General features: G+C 42.2%; 1 protein-coding gene across 1 annotated transcript in view; it reads left to right on the forward strand.

Annotated features, from left to right (window-relative positions):
- The window catches only part of TMA16 (translation machinery associated 16 homolog), a 52,414-nt gene that overhangs the window by 13,187 nt on the left and 23,367 nt on the right, over positions 1-15,860 (forward strand). Inside the window, exons 3-5 of the mRNA XM_005299275.4 lie at positions 7,893-7,930; positions 9,098-9,182; positions 13,952-14,100. Of these exons, the coding sequence (XP_005299332.1) occupies positions 7,893-7,930; positions 9,098-9,182; positions 13,952-14,100 (272 nt within the window). The remainder of the gene's footprint in view (positions 1-7,892; positions 7,931-9,097; positions 9,183-13,951; positions 14,101-15,860) is intronic.

Below are 15,860 nucleotides of genomic sequence, written 5' to 3' on the forward strand. Positions count from 1 at the left end.
GTAGAAATTGGAGTGCAAGTAGGTTACAGCTGCTGCTGGGTGGCAGCCTGGAGATGTCAGCCTGGAGATGTCAGGCCTGGGTTGTAGAGCCTTGGGGCCTTACATTCACTATTAATTAGCTATGAGTGCACGTGCACAAAATTAGAGAAATTTTAGGTAGCTTTATTCGTAAGCAACCTCGAATACTTGTTTCAAGACTTGAGGAAAAGAAGACTAGTTTTATTAAGTAGCTATGTGAGTGTATTACAGACACCTTCCTGACTCCATTCTGTTTTATATAGGTACTCGCTTTGTCAGTTTCCCAGTTCTGTCATGTTTCAATCTTCCATTGACTAGAGGTTAACTTTACATACAATGCAAAAACTACAAAGCAGTTGCCTCATTCTCATTAGGAGCAAAGGGTGATGGAGTCTTTTTAATACAAGGCTGATAGGAAAGTTGGTTTCAGAGAATCTGCCAAATTCTACAATGATCTGACCCACTTCCACGTATGTGCTCTCTCTCTCACAGATGTTGGCTTCCTCCTTGCCCCTGGGGTGCTCAATCTCTGCCCCAGGCCCAGCCCCACCCCTTCCCCCAAACTCCCGCCCTGACTCTTTCTGCCCCGTTCCGCTCCTCCCTCTCCCCCAGCACCTCCTACATGCCGCGAAAGAGCTGATCACAGCGGGCAAGAAGCGCTGGGAGGGAGGGGGAGGAGTTGATCAGTGGAGCTGCCGGGGGGCGGGAGGTGCTGCGGTGGGGAAGGAGCTGGCTGCCGGTGGGTGCTAAGCACCCACTATTTTTTTTCCATGGGTGCTCCAGCCCTCGTGAGCCACATGCAGCTCTTTTACCGTTAAAGTGTAGCTCTCGGAGACCCCCATCTCCGCGCCCCCCCCCCCCATTCTGCACCTACCAGACTGGGGGAGAAGGGGGTTCAGGATCTCTGCCTTGCAGTGGGGTAGTGGCTTCTGCCCAGTGGGGAGGGGAGTGTTTTTGGGCTTCAGCCCCACAGGGTGCACCTGACGGGGCTCTGGGCTTCAGTAGGAGTGGGGTTGAAGCCCCGAGCCCCGGCAGACGCCTCCCGTGGGGTTGAAGCCCCAAGCACAAGCAGGTGAGCCCTGGCTCTCAAACTTCTGAAGATTGTCGTATGCAGGTCTGAGGGTCAGTAAGTTTGGCTACCCCTGCTATAGAGAAACAGATCATATTGGAACATCCCTTTAAACTTGTATCAGTAGTTATGTATGAAGTGTAGCCTCCAGTAGTTATAAAAATATATCTCGTCTTGTAGGCCTATAGTAGTGGTTCTCAACCTATTTACCGTTGTGGGCTGCATATGCAGCTCTCTGTGTTACATGGGCCACATCCATACAATATATATACTACCTGTACATCTACCCAAAAAAAAAAAGGTTTAGTATTTAGCAATACTATATCAGTTTGAATCATACCTTTAATTTCAACACTGGCAAATATCTACCAAGAGCATTTTAAATGAGCAAAATAACTGAAAACGTTAACTGTTAAAATTAATTAATTTGGGTGTCATAGCATGGTGTATTGCCACCCTCAATTCTAAACTGCTGCTGGTGGCACGGCTGGGCTGAGCACCCGGAGCCTGCCTGCAAAGCTCGGGAGCCCTGCCTGGTGTGGCGTGCCCCCAAGACAGGGACTGTACCTCATGCACCCAGCCCTCCCCAGGGCTGTCCCCTCGGCATTCAGACCCTCCCTTCCCCCCCCCCCCCCAACACTGGGCTGGAACACGTGCCTGCCCTGCAGAGACATGGTGCCATGTCCAGGGCAGGACTGGCCCCCCTCTTCCCCAGGGACTGCCACCTCTAGCATCCAGTTCCCCACCCAGGTGTGACCCCCCCATGCACCCAGCCCCCAACCTAGGGCCTACCCCTCAGCAACTGCCCTCAGAACGCAGTCCCCCTAATGACTGTTCCCCAGCACTCAACCCACTCATCCGGGGACTTTGCCTTGGTCTCTACCCTCCCATTCAGGGACTGCCACCAGTCCTCACCATCTAGAGTCTGTCCCCCATGCACTGGCTGTGACCCAGCCCCATGCACTCCCTCCTCACTCCCCAGCCCCCTGCACCTTCCTCCCCGTGGCCCTACGTCACTGGTTTTCAAACTGCAGTACTGGGTCGCGTAATGTAAGGCACTGGGTCACGGTGGCTCTGGTCAGCACCGCCGACCGGGCCGTTAAAAGTCCCGTTGGCAGTGCTGCCAGGCTAAGGCAGGCTAGTTCCTACCTGTTCTGACACCGCACTCCGCCCCAGAAGTGGCCAGCAGCAGGTCTGGCTCCTGGGATGGGGGATGGGGGACGGGACGGGACAACCAGAGCTTTTCATTCTGCCCCTGACCTGAGCACTGGTTCTGCACTCCCATTGGCCGGGAACTGGCCAACAGGAGCTGCAGGGGGGTGCCTGCGGTCAAGAGCTGTGCGGAGCCGCTTGCGTGCCTCTGCCTAGGAGCTGGACCTGCTGCTGCCGCTTTCAGGGCACAGCGCGATCCGCGGTGCCAGGACAGGCAGGAAGCCTGCCTTAGCACTGCCGCTGACCGAGAGCCACCTGAGGTAAGCCCGCTCCCCAATCCCCTGCATCAGCCCTGAGCCCTCCCCAAACCCTGAGCCCCTTCTTGCACCCCAAACCCCCTCATCCCTGGCCCCACCCCAGAGCCTGTACCCCCAGCTCAGAGCCCTAACCCCCAGCCCTGAGCCCCCCCAAACCCAGAGCCCCCTTCTGCACCCCAAACCCCTCATTCCTGGCCCCACCCTGCAGTCTTCACCCCAACCCTCTGTCCCAGCCATGAGCTCCTCCCACAGCCCAAACCCGTCATCCCCAGCTCCATTGGGTCACGGGCATCAACAATTTTCTTCAACTGGGTTGAAAACCACTGCCCTAGGCCTCTACACCCTCTCCCCATGCCAGCTGGTCTTCTACCTTGGCAGTACGGAGGTCAGCTCTGCAGCCTGCCTGCTGCTGCGATCCTAGTGCCGGGAGCCTGCTCCAGCTGGGATCACTGGACCTGCAATCCTGTGTGGTGGGGCAGCACTGAGCACCCTGGCTTCCTGCCAATGCTGCTGTGCCCAGTCCTGCTGGGGTGGGGGGAGCTGACGTCACTGGGCCCAATCCTACACTGACTCATTTTTGCACCACCACCCCGGCTCTGCGTCTGGGACAGGGGCCCCTGCCCCCACTTGTCCCCAGTTACAGCCCTGATGATGTCACTTGGTCCACAAGTTGAGAACCACTGGCCTATAGTGCTTCTGGTAGTCAAATTTAACAAAGTTTTCTTGTTCTAAGTAAGGATACAGTGTTTGTAGCTCATATATTGTAAAGCATTTAAGGGGTTTGTGGTATGTTGCATGCTTCCATTGCAGATATGCTAGTCTAATATATCTCATGCTGAAAGGCTTTTACCGTACTACTTGATTTGACATGAAACGACCCTTTAGAAGCAGCTTTAAACCCTTGCCTTTTAGAAGTGATTTTGTTTTTTCCCTAGCATGTCTCATGTCTTGCATCTTAATCTATCTCATGAAGGTGGTGTTAGCAGCAGGACTGCTTTAACGTTTACTCTTGCTTACAGATTCGATCTCTGGAATGGTAGAATATTAACTGTTTTCAGTTTATATAAGCAAAAGTGAAGATGTCGAAAGCCAAATGTAAAAAAAGAATGAGGATTTTAATTTTTATAGAGAGCTTTTCATATGGAAGGATCTTGAAGTGCTTTGCAAATGTAGTTGCTGGATCAACTTATGAAAAATGGGCTTGGGTAGAGGAGGGAACAGCAACTGTTTAACAGCCTGAAACGGGAAGAGAAGGAAAATTTATTCACTCACCTGTAATTTTTAAAGTAGGATCAAAGAACCCAGCTTGACCTTTGGAGCCAGGGATGGAATTTGTAGGAGAGAAAAAAACCCTCTTAATTTAGATACTGAGGAAACTTGACATGGAATCTGAGACACAAACATAGAACTTGCAGAGTAGAACCAAAGTTTAGTCTCAATTTTCAGAGTAGAATCTCAGTTTCATCTCTTAGCCATCCACCATATGCAGTCTTGTCTTTTTGTTCTGAGTTTGTACAGCACTTAGCACAATGGGGTCCTGATCCATGTCTAGGGCTCGTAGGTACTATAATAGTACAAATTAATAATAATATTGGGTAGATACCCATATTGCAAACAAATAAAAGCCACCACCTTTACGGCCGCTTTTCAATCTCCCCCCTCGCAGGGTCCCAATGCCCAGGCTGCAACCTGAGACCGAATGTCTACACTGCAGTTAAACAACCCCAGATAGTCCAAGCCCCGTGAATCCAAGTCAGCTGACACATGCCAGCGTAGTGTAGACATACCTGCAGTGTAGACATACCTTAAGACACGAGGAGGTGGAGTGGCTGACTTGTGCATTTTTATCAGACTGCAGCCTGTTGTGATGGGCAATTGTTTCTCATTCCCACAAGCGCTCACTTGTGAAGTTCCACATGGCTCAATCCTGCATCCAAAATGGTGGGCCAGTTTGAGAAAGCTGCTAGTTTTGTGGATAAAAGCGCCTTTGTTGTCACTGCAACAACTTCCACAAGCCCTAATATTCACTGGAAGAAGCCCTAATATTCCTGGAAGAATTCCTTGTGTTAAGCTCTTGACTAGAACATACTGCTTTAATTTCTAGGAGTCCCCTCATCCCTCCCCCTATTAGTGATTCCACAAAATGACAGTGATCCTTTCAGGAGTTTAATATTTTTTCATTTGGGATCTACATGGCTTTAACCTCCACCCACTCTAATCTCTTCTTGCAGAGTACAGTGCCAATCATGTAAATAACATGTGTTCTATGTTAACTTTTTTCATGATAATCTGTTAACGTGAAGTGTTTTCATAAATGTGCACACATAAATATTGCCTGTGTGCATTCAAGCACTCACCCCCGCCCCTCATCCCTGGAAAAAAGAAACAACAAAAAATTTTAGTGGTTTTTGGATAGTAACCTACTACAAACTAATACATACCTCATATGCAGCATTTACAGGCAGGGTGAAACTATATAGCTTACACTTTTAGTTAGGCTGCTTGTCTGTCTGACGTCCCAATTTTCTCCATGGCAACACTCTGTAGACATGCACTATTGTCTGTGTGTGTTGTCATGTAAGGTATGGCAAACACTGAAGATGACTAAATAAAATGCAAAGCTTCTGATATAACTAATATGTAAAAATAATGGGCTGACTTGTATTATTCAAAATATTAGAAACAACTATTTTGTTTTGTAAAAACTGTATCATCTGCCCATGCTATTTCCTTTGTCATCTTTTTTCATGCTGTTACCTATTTATGGAATGAGATTGCTTTTTCTGTGCTCTCCTCCTTCAAAATCCTCTCCCTTTGCTTTGCTTCGCTTCTCACCATGTGCTTCCAATTCTGTGCACTGCACTCCTTCCCTCTTTTCGTACATCAGTCTCTATTTCAAACCTTTAGGTACAACTCACATTTTAATTTGTTTTAATATTAAATCCTTTGTATTGTCTATGCTCATCACATTCCAGATTTGTCTAATTTAAAGTCTGCTCATCCTGTAAATCCTACATTCAGATGAATTCCTTTGACTTAATTGTTGTTTAAGCATTTTAATCTTTTAGCTAGCGTTTATAAACTTGCTCTTACTTGTAAAATGTTTAAAGAAATAAAAATAACTTCAACTCCCCCTATCCCCTACTAAACTAATTTATTTAGATTTAGACTCTACTGCACAAAAGAGTGTCCATCCCAGGTAGAGGGTGCCCTAGACCAGGGGTCTCAAAGTCCCGGCCTGCGGGCCACCTGCGACCCGAGAACCTCCCCATTGCGGCCCGCAGAGGAGAGATGCATGCAGCCATGCCGCCAGCAATGTCTGCTGCAGGTGCCGCCCCCTGCAGCTCCCATTGGCTGGGGGAGAGGGACAGAGATACCATCACTAGTCACCGGGCAGAGTCAGCCATGGAGGCAGCATCATTAGTTGCCAGACACAGGCAGCCATGGAGGCAGCGTCACTTTTTTCCACAATGAATATAAACAAGTCAAAATGCCGAACTCAACTATCTGATGCACACCTTGCTGCAATCCTGAAGGTTTCAACTGCTTAGCCACTGAGGCCAAACATCAACAAACTGACAGAACTGAAGCATTGTCAGGTGTCTGGCAAACACTAAAAACTCTCTGGCAGGCGAAGAATTGTATAAAGTTGTATGATAGTTTTATTATTTCTAAGAAATTCAAAATAAAAAATACAATATAAACTTTCTTTTCTGAACACCATCTTCAGTGACATTATTGGCCCACTAGTAGGATTTGAGGACTGTCACTGGCTCTAAGGTAAATTGATTTTGAGACCCGTGCCCTAGACATTTTGGGCAGATCCTCAGCTGGTGTTAATTCTCATTCGCACCACTGAAGTCAGTGTCACTATAAGTTTATACCAGCTGAGGATCTGCTCCTTTATTTTGTATATTTTAATCACTCTTTCTCTCATATAACTTTTGCAGAGTCTCCATCAAGTCTGTAATACAAGAGTAATACTGTTTTTTAAAAGAGTTAATAAAGCTTTCACATTGCCATGTTAATCTGCCATTACACCTCTACCCCGATATAACACGAATTCAGATATAATGCGGTAAAGCAGCGCTCTGGGGGAGCGGGACTGCGCACTTGGCGGATCAAAGCAAGTTTGATATAACGTGGTTTCACCTATAATGTGGTAAGATTTTTTTTTTGGCTCCTGAGGACAGCGTTATATTGGGGTAGAGGTGTATTGTATTAAATTAAATTAATGGAGATATCCTATCTCCTAGAACTGGAAGGGACCTTGAAAGGTCATTGAGTCCAGCCCCCTGCCTTCACTAGCAGGACCAAGTACTGATTTTGCCCCGATCTCTAAGTGGCCCCCTCAAGGATTGAACTCACAACCCTGGGTTTAGCAGGCCAATGGTCAAACCACTGAGCTATGCCTCCCCCCATTATACAGGTCTGTCGCATCTTACACACATTTAACATGCGCTATTTCAGCTTTACGCGGTCGGCAAAAAAAAAAGAGAAAAATAACCATTTTAGTATTGTACCTGTAGCGCAGGCGATTCCGCCCGCCATTGAACTCAATGTAATTTTGACTATACGCGGTTTTTGCTTTACGCGCTAACCGCGGAACGGGACCCCCGCGCAAGATGAGACAGACCTGTAATGTTTTTTTCAGTGCCCAAGTAAAAAATAATTAGAACACTTCTGTATATTTTACCCTGGCTTGCTGGAAACAAAATTAGGACAAATGTGGGTCATTGCTGGAGATTGAACTGAACTCTCCAGTGGTAAAATCATGAATGTCTACTACTTGAGCAGCTCCTTCAGGTAGTAGCTCTAGGAGACTTGTATCTTCTGTAAACCAGCCACTAGAGTGGGATATTTAACACGTACTGAATAACGGGTTACATATGCATCCTTCAGAATTGATGAGGTTTCAGTATATAACCCATAATTCAAAGAGAATGAGAAAAAGAAAAACTCTTTGGGAACAGATCAAGAAAATCTTAGTGTGAAAGCCATTGGCTGGCTTTGTGAAGATATCAAAACATTTATATCTACTTGTCACAATAAAATGTTTATATTGTAGGGTCCAATAAATATCAAGGGGTCTTTTTACTCTGCCTTCACCTCCCTTCCACCATTACTTTAAACAACGCAATAGCGAAATGTTAGAAATAATTCAGATTTTAGTAAACTAACTGTTGCCCTGGAGCTCTCACATAAAGAAAATCAGAAGTTGTGACGTTGGTAGGTTTTAGAAGTGGAATTGTGCTTCAACATATTTTCACCCAGTTTTTCCAATGACTTTTCTCTTGGGAAATGATTAACTAATGTGTGCACTTTCTGTCTTTTAGGTTGAAGAATGAAAAAGCCTTGCGTCTCAGTATTGTAGGTGAGTATCATAAGCTACTTGGTTGAAATCAAAATTAAGGTTTGTCCTATAATTTAGGTCTTACGGACTTTCTGGGAAAAGGAATTCTATCCAATTATTGTCTGTTTGGGGCAAGGACTGTCTTTATAAACTGTATAATTGTTGGAATATCATGGATGTTCTCTCTTCAACCTGGCAACTGCAAGTTTAATCAGAGCTAAGAGGTGTATGGTATCTTTTGACTTCACTTCTTTGCAACATATGTGGACTTCATCACATGGCTGACTGTAGCAGTAGGCAACTTGGCATACTACAGAACAAACCTCTGTTTCATTAATACCACCAAGCCTTGTCAATCCATATTATTAGATGTAGCCTACTCCAAAATTTATACTTGCGTCATCTCATGTAGATGTTTGTGAATGGACAGAGATGTCAGGCAGCAATTTGGAAGGCTGGTAAATTTGATCCAGTGTTTTAAAGAGTTTGATGTTTTACTTTTGTTAATTTACTTTACTCTTAAATTATCCAGATATGTTGATCAGGGAATGAAAAGGCCTCAGGCCAGTTTCTCATACTGCAACTCTAAGTTGCTAATTTTGACAATTTCTCCATTACATATTTGATTGTCTTTATATTGATCCAATATGGTGATTCCGCCTCTCTCTCTTCCCTCTCCTCCTCCCCCCCCCCCAATCATGTTGCAATAAAACATGATCTGAAAGTGATTTTTGGTACTTTTAAACATTTCTCAAGCAGTTCTTACAGAATGTTTTTTTAACAATTTTAGGATGTTCATCTAATTCCTCTGCACTTTACTATCTGAAAAAAATATACTGTGTGTATTGATTGCTGAAGAATTGGGTTGTGTTTTTAAAAAAATAAATATAACATTTTCTTCCTGATTTCCAGTACTTTGACTATTTATTTATTTATTTAGTAAAGGAGGATGGAAAACATCTGTAAATAACTTCTATCTTCTCTCCCAAATTAAAAATGACAACTGGATGAAACCTATTCTTTGTATTAATTTCATATCTAGACTGAGACCTTGTACTTGTACCATAGTGAGGCAAATTTTTATGACTGAATTTTAAACCCCTGAAAAATGGGATTTATTACAGGAACATTGACAGGGTTTGTTCTGTGCTAGTGTTACTATAATTAACACACACTTTGTTCCTGTAGGAGAAAAATTGCAATGGTTTCAAAGTCACCTTGATCCCAGCAAAGCAGACTACACAAAGAAAGAAGCCTGTGAACTAATTGAAAAGTAAGAATGGGGTATACAATAATATAAAAGGCTCTTTTTTGTTGGAAATAAAATTGACTTACTGACTGGTAAAATTAGGATGAATTTTAAATATACTAAATATCTCCCTTTCATATTTATTATTAGAAATCTCATTGATTTAGTAATAGTGAAGATATTATGCACTAGCATAAGTAGATCATAACTATTCTGGAACTACTGGATGAGATCAGAGTATAACCAGAGAGACTTTTATATTATATCTCTGCATATGTAGTGAAGGCAAACGCAAATTAAAATGGATACACCTATATATTTTCCAGTAACCACATGATCCACAATCTAAATGTTTATGTCCCCAGTGCATGAAGTGTTAGTCGCATTTCTTGGTGAAAGTGCAATCTACAGGTTCTACTTCACTTAGCCCTGCTTCTTAGCTTTGCCACATTCTGTTTTAGGAAGGCCAGCTGAGCAGCGCCAGAGCTGTTTCAAAAGTGGGGACCTGTATGGGCATTATATCCTTACTATACATAAGATTACATGTACCAAAGGCTGCCCCCGTTGCCAATTTGTCAGCTACGTCTCTTGATAGGTTATGCCTATCTCATGATGGTAAATTCTTTTTACCGTCAGTATTTATGGCATATTTTGTATGCAGTTCAATGAAACCTGCATTATTGAGGAGAATCTCCAGTGCTGCTCTGGGGCAGATCCACCACTGGTGTATGTTATAGGATCTACTGCCATCTTATGTTTTAAAGTCTTCGCAGTATAAATGATGGCATGAGACTTTAAAATATCCTCAATATATCCGGAGTACTTTAGTTTTTCTTTTAGTGAAAGACCACTTATAGCAGGCAACATATGACTTTTGTTTTCTGGGTTGCAGAGCATTTACTTAAGGCAGGTTACACTAAGTAAAAAGACATTCACATTCAAAACACTACATTAAAACAACATTATTATGGTCGTGAAGTCAAGCACTCAAAAATAAGGAAATGCTAGAATTACAATTGCTTGTGCAACCTTAATTTGGCTCCCTTGTGTATATAACCATTATGATAGTCCTTAAGTACAGCCGTGGCTGGAGTACTGACAGAGTCTTTGGACAATTTAGCTTCCAAACTCTTAACAAGTCTTTACTGAACATCTATAAACAGTGATTTTTTTTCCCCCCATAGGCTCATATCTTAGACAGATTTGGCTGTTTGTTCCACAGAAATGCAAAAATAGGGCAACACCCCTACCCCCCCCCTAAATTTCAAGCACTAGAGCTTCTCAGAGAAATGACAGTACAAATGTTTAACATAGGCAAAATAACACTTTTCTCTAATCTCATTCTCTGAAATGGCTAAACCATTTTAGCTGAAACATTCAAAAAAATTCTGCCTGAGGGAGACACCTGGCCTGATAAATTTCTGCTCAAGTGATTAAAGTTTGGCAAAGTTATAAGCAACTGAAAACAGGGTCTTATAATGGGAAGTGTCAGGCAATCAAGGAAGAAGGCTATACTTCTTCTGACCTGATTTAGAGGGGACGTGAAGGCAGCTATAAAAAATAAAATATAACAAATGGCAGAAAGGGAAAGTTGATAGTAATTAATATAAACCAGAAGTTAGGAATTATAGAAAATTGATAAGGGAAGCAAAGGGACACGAGAAATCTGCTAAGCAGTTTTTTAAATATATTAGGAACAAAAACATTCTGACAATGGTATTGGTCCATTACTAGATGGAAATGGTAGAATTATGAAGAATAATGCAGAAAAGGCAGTGTTCAATAAATATTTCTGTTCTGTAGTTGGGGGGAAAAACAGATGATATACTCTGATCAAATGCTGGTGATAATGTCTCTGGAAGATGTTAAACAAGCTCGTAAAGTCAGACATTTTTAAATCAGCATGTCCAAATAACTTGCTTCCAAGAGTTTTAAAAGAGGTGGCTGAGAAGATTGCTGGACCATTAATGTTGCTTTTCAATAAGTCCTAGAGCAATGAGGAAGTTCCAGAAGACTGGAAGACAACTAAGGTTGTGCCAATTTTTAGAAAGGGTAAACAGCATGACCCGGCTAATTATTGGCCTGTCAGCCTGATGTCGATCCTTGGCAAGGCAATGGAGCAGCTGATACAGGACTCGACTAATAAAGAATTAAAGAAGAGTAATGTAATTAATGGAAATCAACATGGTTTATGGAAAATAGATCTTTCAAACTAACTTGATTTTTTTTTTTTATGAGGATACAAGTTTGGTTGATGAAAGTAATAGAGTTGACATAACATACTTAGACTTCTCTAAGTCGTTTGATCTGGTACCACGTGCCATTTTGATTAAAAAACTAGAACAATATAAAATGAACATGGCACCAATTAAATAGATTTAAAACTGGCTAACTGATGGGTTTCAAAATGTAACTGTAAATGGGCAATCATCATCAAGCCAGTGTGTTTCTAGTGGGGTCCTGCAGGGATCAGTTCTTGGGCCTATGCTATTTAATCAGTGACCTGGAAGAAAACATAAAATAACTGATAAAATTTGCGGATGACCCAAAAATTGGGGAAGTGATAATGAAGAGGACAGGCACTGACTCAGAATGATTTCGATTGCATGGTGATCTGGGCACAAGCAAACACTGTGTTTTAGTATGGCTAAATGTATACATCTAGGAACAAAGAATGTAGGCCACACTTAATGAATGGAGATTCTATCCACTACAGCCCACAAATCTTTTTCAAAGTCACTGCTTCCCAGGATAATCAGCTGAACATGAGTGTGGAATGATCTGGAAAAAGGGGTAAACAGTGAGGTGACAAAATTTGCAGATGATACAAAATTACTAAAGATAGTTAAGACCCAGGCAGACTGAGAAGACCTACAAAAGGATCTCTCAAAACTGGGTGACTGGGCAACAAAATGGCAGATGAAATTTAATGTAGAGAAATGCAAAATAATGCACATTGGAAAGCATAATCCCAACTATATATATAAAATGATGAGATCTAAATTAGCTGTTAGCACTCAAGAAAGAGATCTTGGAGTCATTGTGGATAGTTCTCTGAAAATATCCACTCAATGTGCAGTGGCAGTCAAAAAAAGCGAACAGAATGCTGGGAATAATTAAGAAAGGGATAGATAATAGGACAAAAAGTACGTTGCCTCTATATAAATCTATGTTACGCCCACATCTTGAATACTGTGTGTAGATGTGGTTGCCCCATCTAAAAATATATATATATATAGGAATTGGAAAAGATTCAGAAAAAGGCAACAAAAAATATTAGGGGTAGGGAATGGCTTCTGTATGAGGAGAGATTAATAAGACTGGGACTTTTCAGCTTGGAAAAAAGACAACTAAGGGGAGATATGATTGAGGTCTATAAAATCATGACTGGTGTAGAGAAAGTAGATAAGGAAGTGGTGTTTACTATTTCTCATAACACAAGAACTAGGGGTCACCAAATGAAATTAATAGGCAGCAGGTTTAAAACAAATAAAAGGAAGTATTTCTTCACACAACGTACAGTCAACCTGTGGAACTCCTTGCCAAAGAAAGTTGTGAAGGCCAAGACCATAACAGGGTTCAAAAAAGAACTAGATAAATTCATGGAGGATAGGTCCATCAATGGCTATTAGCCAGGATGGGCAGGAATGGTGTCCCTAGCCTCTGTTTGCCAGGGGATGGATCACTTGATGATTATCTGTTCTGTTCATTCCCTCTGGGGCACCTGGCACTGGCCACTGTTGGAATACAGGGATACTAGGCTAGATGGACTTTGGTCTAACCCAGTAGGGCCATTCTTATGTGAGGCGGTAGCTAAAAGTGCTAATGCAATTCTGGGATGCATAAACAGGGGAGTCTCAAGTAGAGGTTATTTTATCACTGTATTTGCCACTGGTGCAATTGCTGCTGCAATACTGTGTCCAGTTCTGGTGTCCACAGTTCAAGAAAGACGTTGATAAATTGGAGAGGGTTCAGCGAAGAGCCACGAGAAAAATGAAAGGATTTAGAAAACATGCTTTATAGTGATGACTCAAAGAGCTCAATCTATGTAGCTTAACGAGAAGTTAAGGGGTGACTTGAATATAAATATCTACATAGGGAACAAATATTTAATAGGTTCTTTAATCAATAAAAAAGTATAGCGTGACTGGAAATTGAACATAGGCAAAAATCTGACTGGAAATAAGTCATGAATTTGTAATGGTGAGAGTAATTAACCATTGGAACAATTTACCAAGAATCGTGGTGGATTCTCTATCACTGACAAATTTTAAATTGATTGCATGTTCTTTCAGAAGATATGCTCTAGGAATTATTTTGGGCAAGTTCTATGCCCTGTGTTATGCAGGAAGTCAGACTAAATCACAGAGGTCCTTTTGGCCTTGGAATCTATGAACCTTTGCTATAGGTGGAACAGGTAATGCTGCCTATAACAACAAACAGGTAGGAGCAAAATCTGCGCTCTCATCGTTATCCTGTAGTAATTTGGAAGTTCTCCCAGTACACTGCTAGTCTTCCTTTTCCCAGAGATTCTTGGCTACAATAGGTGACATGCTATACTCTGCTAAATCTGAGGTAAGAGTCTAGAGGTCACAGCCTAAACAGAATTTCTCTTTTGGAAGAATATTGCAAATCTTTAATTTAGTGTGAAAAACTGCACCTGTGGCATATTTAGATGTGGTGCAGATGGCAAAGAAACAACTGGTAAATATTTCCCTGGCAAATGACCAAACCAGTATAGTTTTATTAAAATGTTACGAGACATCTCATAGCTTAAACTTGTTGTCTTTCAGATATTTACATCGATTCAGTGATGAACTGGAACAGATTGAGTTACATAACAGCATTAAAGGCAGACAGGGAAGGCAGCACAGTTCCCGGGAGATAATCATCAAACAGACCATAGAGCATGAAAGACAACTCTATGAAGGATATGGGATAGGTATGGCTGCCTTATTATTTCTTTGTTGTGCAAACTGCAGTAGCTGCAACTTACACCCCCCCCCCCTCCTGTTCTCAAGGCCTGAATCCTAAGTGAAGGCTTTAGGTGATACGTTGGTTTTTTTGTTTTAGAGAAATAAATCTTCCTTTACTTCTCTTGATTTCCAGGTTCTTTTAAGGTGGATGTAAAAACAAACAGAAAGATCCTAGTTAGAAATTCATTTTACTTCCTTGAATGCAGTGATCACCTTTGAGCAATGACTCTGCTTTATGCTTTATGACTGTTTTATGTTGCTTTAAGGCATATGTGTATGTAGATTTTGATTACTAAAGTTGAGAGGATTCCTGTGAAGTCTGACTTCTGTTTTTAAAGCATATTAATATAGCCACCCCAAAAGAGCATGAATCACATCCCCTTTAAAAATGTTTCTTTTTTAAACCGAGGGATAGCTCAGTGGTTTGATCATTGGTCTGCTAAACCCAGGGTTGTGAGTTCAATCCTTGAGGGGGCCACTTGGGGGGATCTGGGGCAAAATCAGTACTTGGTCCTGCTAGTGAAGGCAGGGGGCTGGACTCGATGACCTTTCAAGGTCCCTTCCAGTTCTAGGAGATGGGATATCTCCATTAATTATTATTATTAAAAAAGGTGGGGTTGTTTTTTTTTAGCCTGAACAAAAAGGTTTCCCCCTCTTTAAAAGGGTGCATAATTATGTGTTTGGAAACATACATATGAGGTTGTTTGTTGGTATAAAGTTTTATTAGCTCTCGTTTGAAATGACAGCATTACTTGCTCATGGCTTCATTACTCATGACTGGTAACCATCCCAAACTCATGACATGAAACCTTTGTACCATGAAACATCATAGCATTGTCTCAGTAATAGAAACCTAACATCACTGAGGTCTCCATGTATTCTTCTCTCCCCCAGGAATGGGCCAGTGGGAAAAGTTCTACAAGATTCACGTTGCATAGCTTATGGTGTGTTGTCCACTTAAGAGGGTGGACTTAGGAGCCTACTAAACTTAGAGGGCCCAAGGCTTCCCGCTCCATGAATCACAGGGATCTTTAAAGGAAAAAAAAGAACCCTTGATCCAAGGAGGTAGGAATAGTCCTGTATCAATTGGACCTGCCTCCACCAGGATTTACACTTTCTCCTTATTTGCGGTGGAGCACGGCTCCGGCAGTAGATGCAGTGGAGCCCAAGGGCATTAATATAGCTCCAGACTTAATTAAATTTCTTGGGGTTTCCTGGATTTCTTCATTAAAATGTAGGGGCTCATCAAGGAATGGTGCTTCATTTTGACAGGTCTCTTGCTCCACCCTAACCCCACCTAAAACTTTGTGTAGCCCCAACAGACACTCTGATCAGACTGAGGAGATACGTATACAGAAGGACCTCTTCAAATGTGTAGCTGATGATGAATCTTTGGCTCCATGGATGTTTGGAGTAGGGTTGAATGTGTACGTTTATAAAAATGCCCTAACATTTAACCTTTAACAACCAAAGGCTCCTGAAACAAAACCCTGAAACATTTAGAATACAATAATGCTGTAATTTATAACAAAAGTAATAATAGCCCAATAGACTGTTAGCTCAGAAAAATATTCTTAACTTCTAATTTGACATTTCAGTGTTTTCACTGTCTGCTATCACAAATAAATATAAAGTCAGACTGCCAGACATGATAATTGGTCTTTATTTTTAAATTGCCCTTGGGGAAAAAAATAGCAGTTGCCCCTTTGTCACCACAGTGTCTCAC

This window comes from Chrysemys picta, chromosome 5 (genome assembly GCF_011386835.1).
Source record: "Chrysemys picta bellii isolate R12L10 chromosome 5, ASM1138683v2, whole genome shotgun sequence".
NCBI lineage: Eukaryota > Metazoa > Chordata > Testudines > Emydidae > Chrysemys > Chrysemys picta.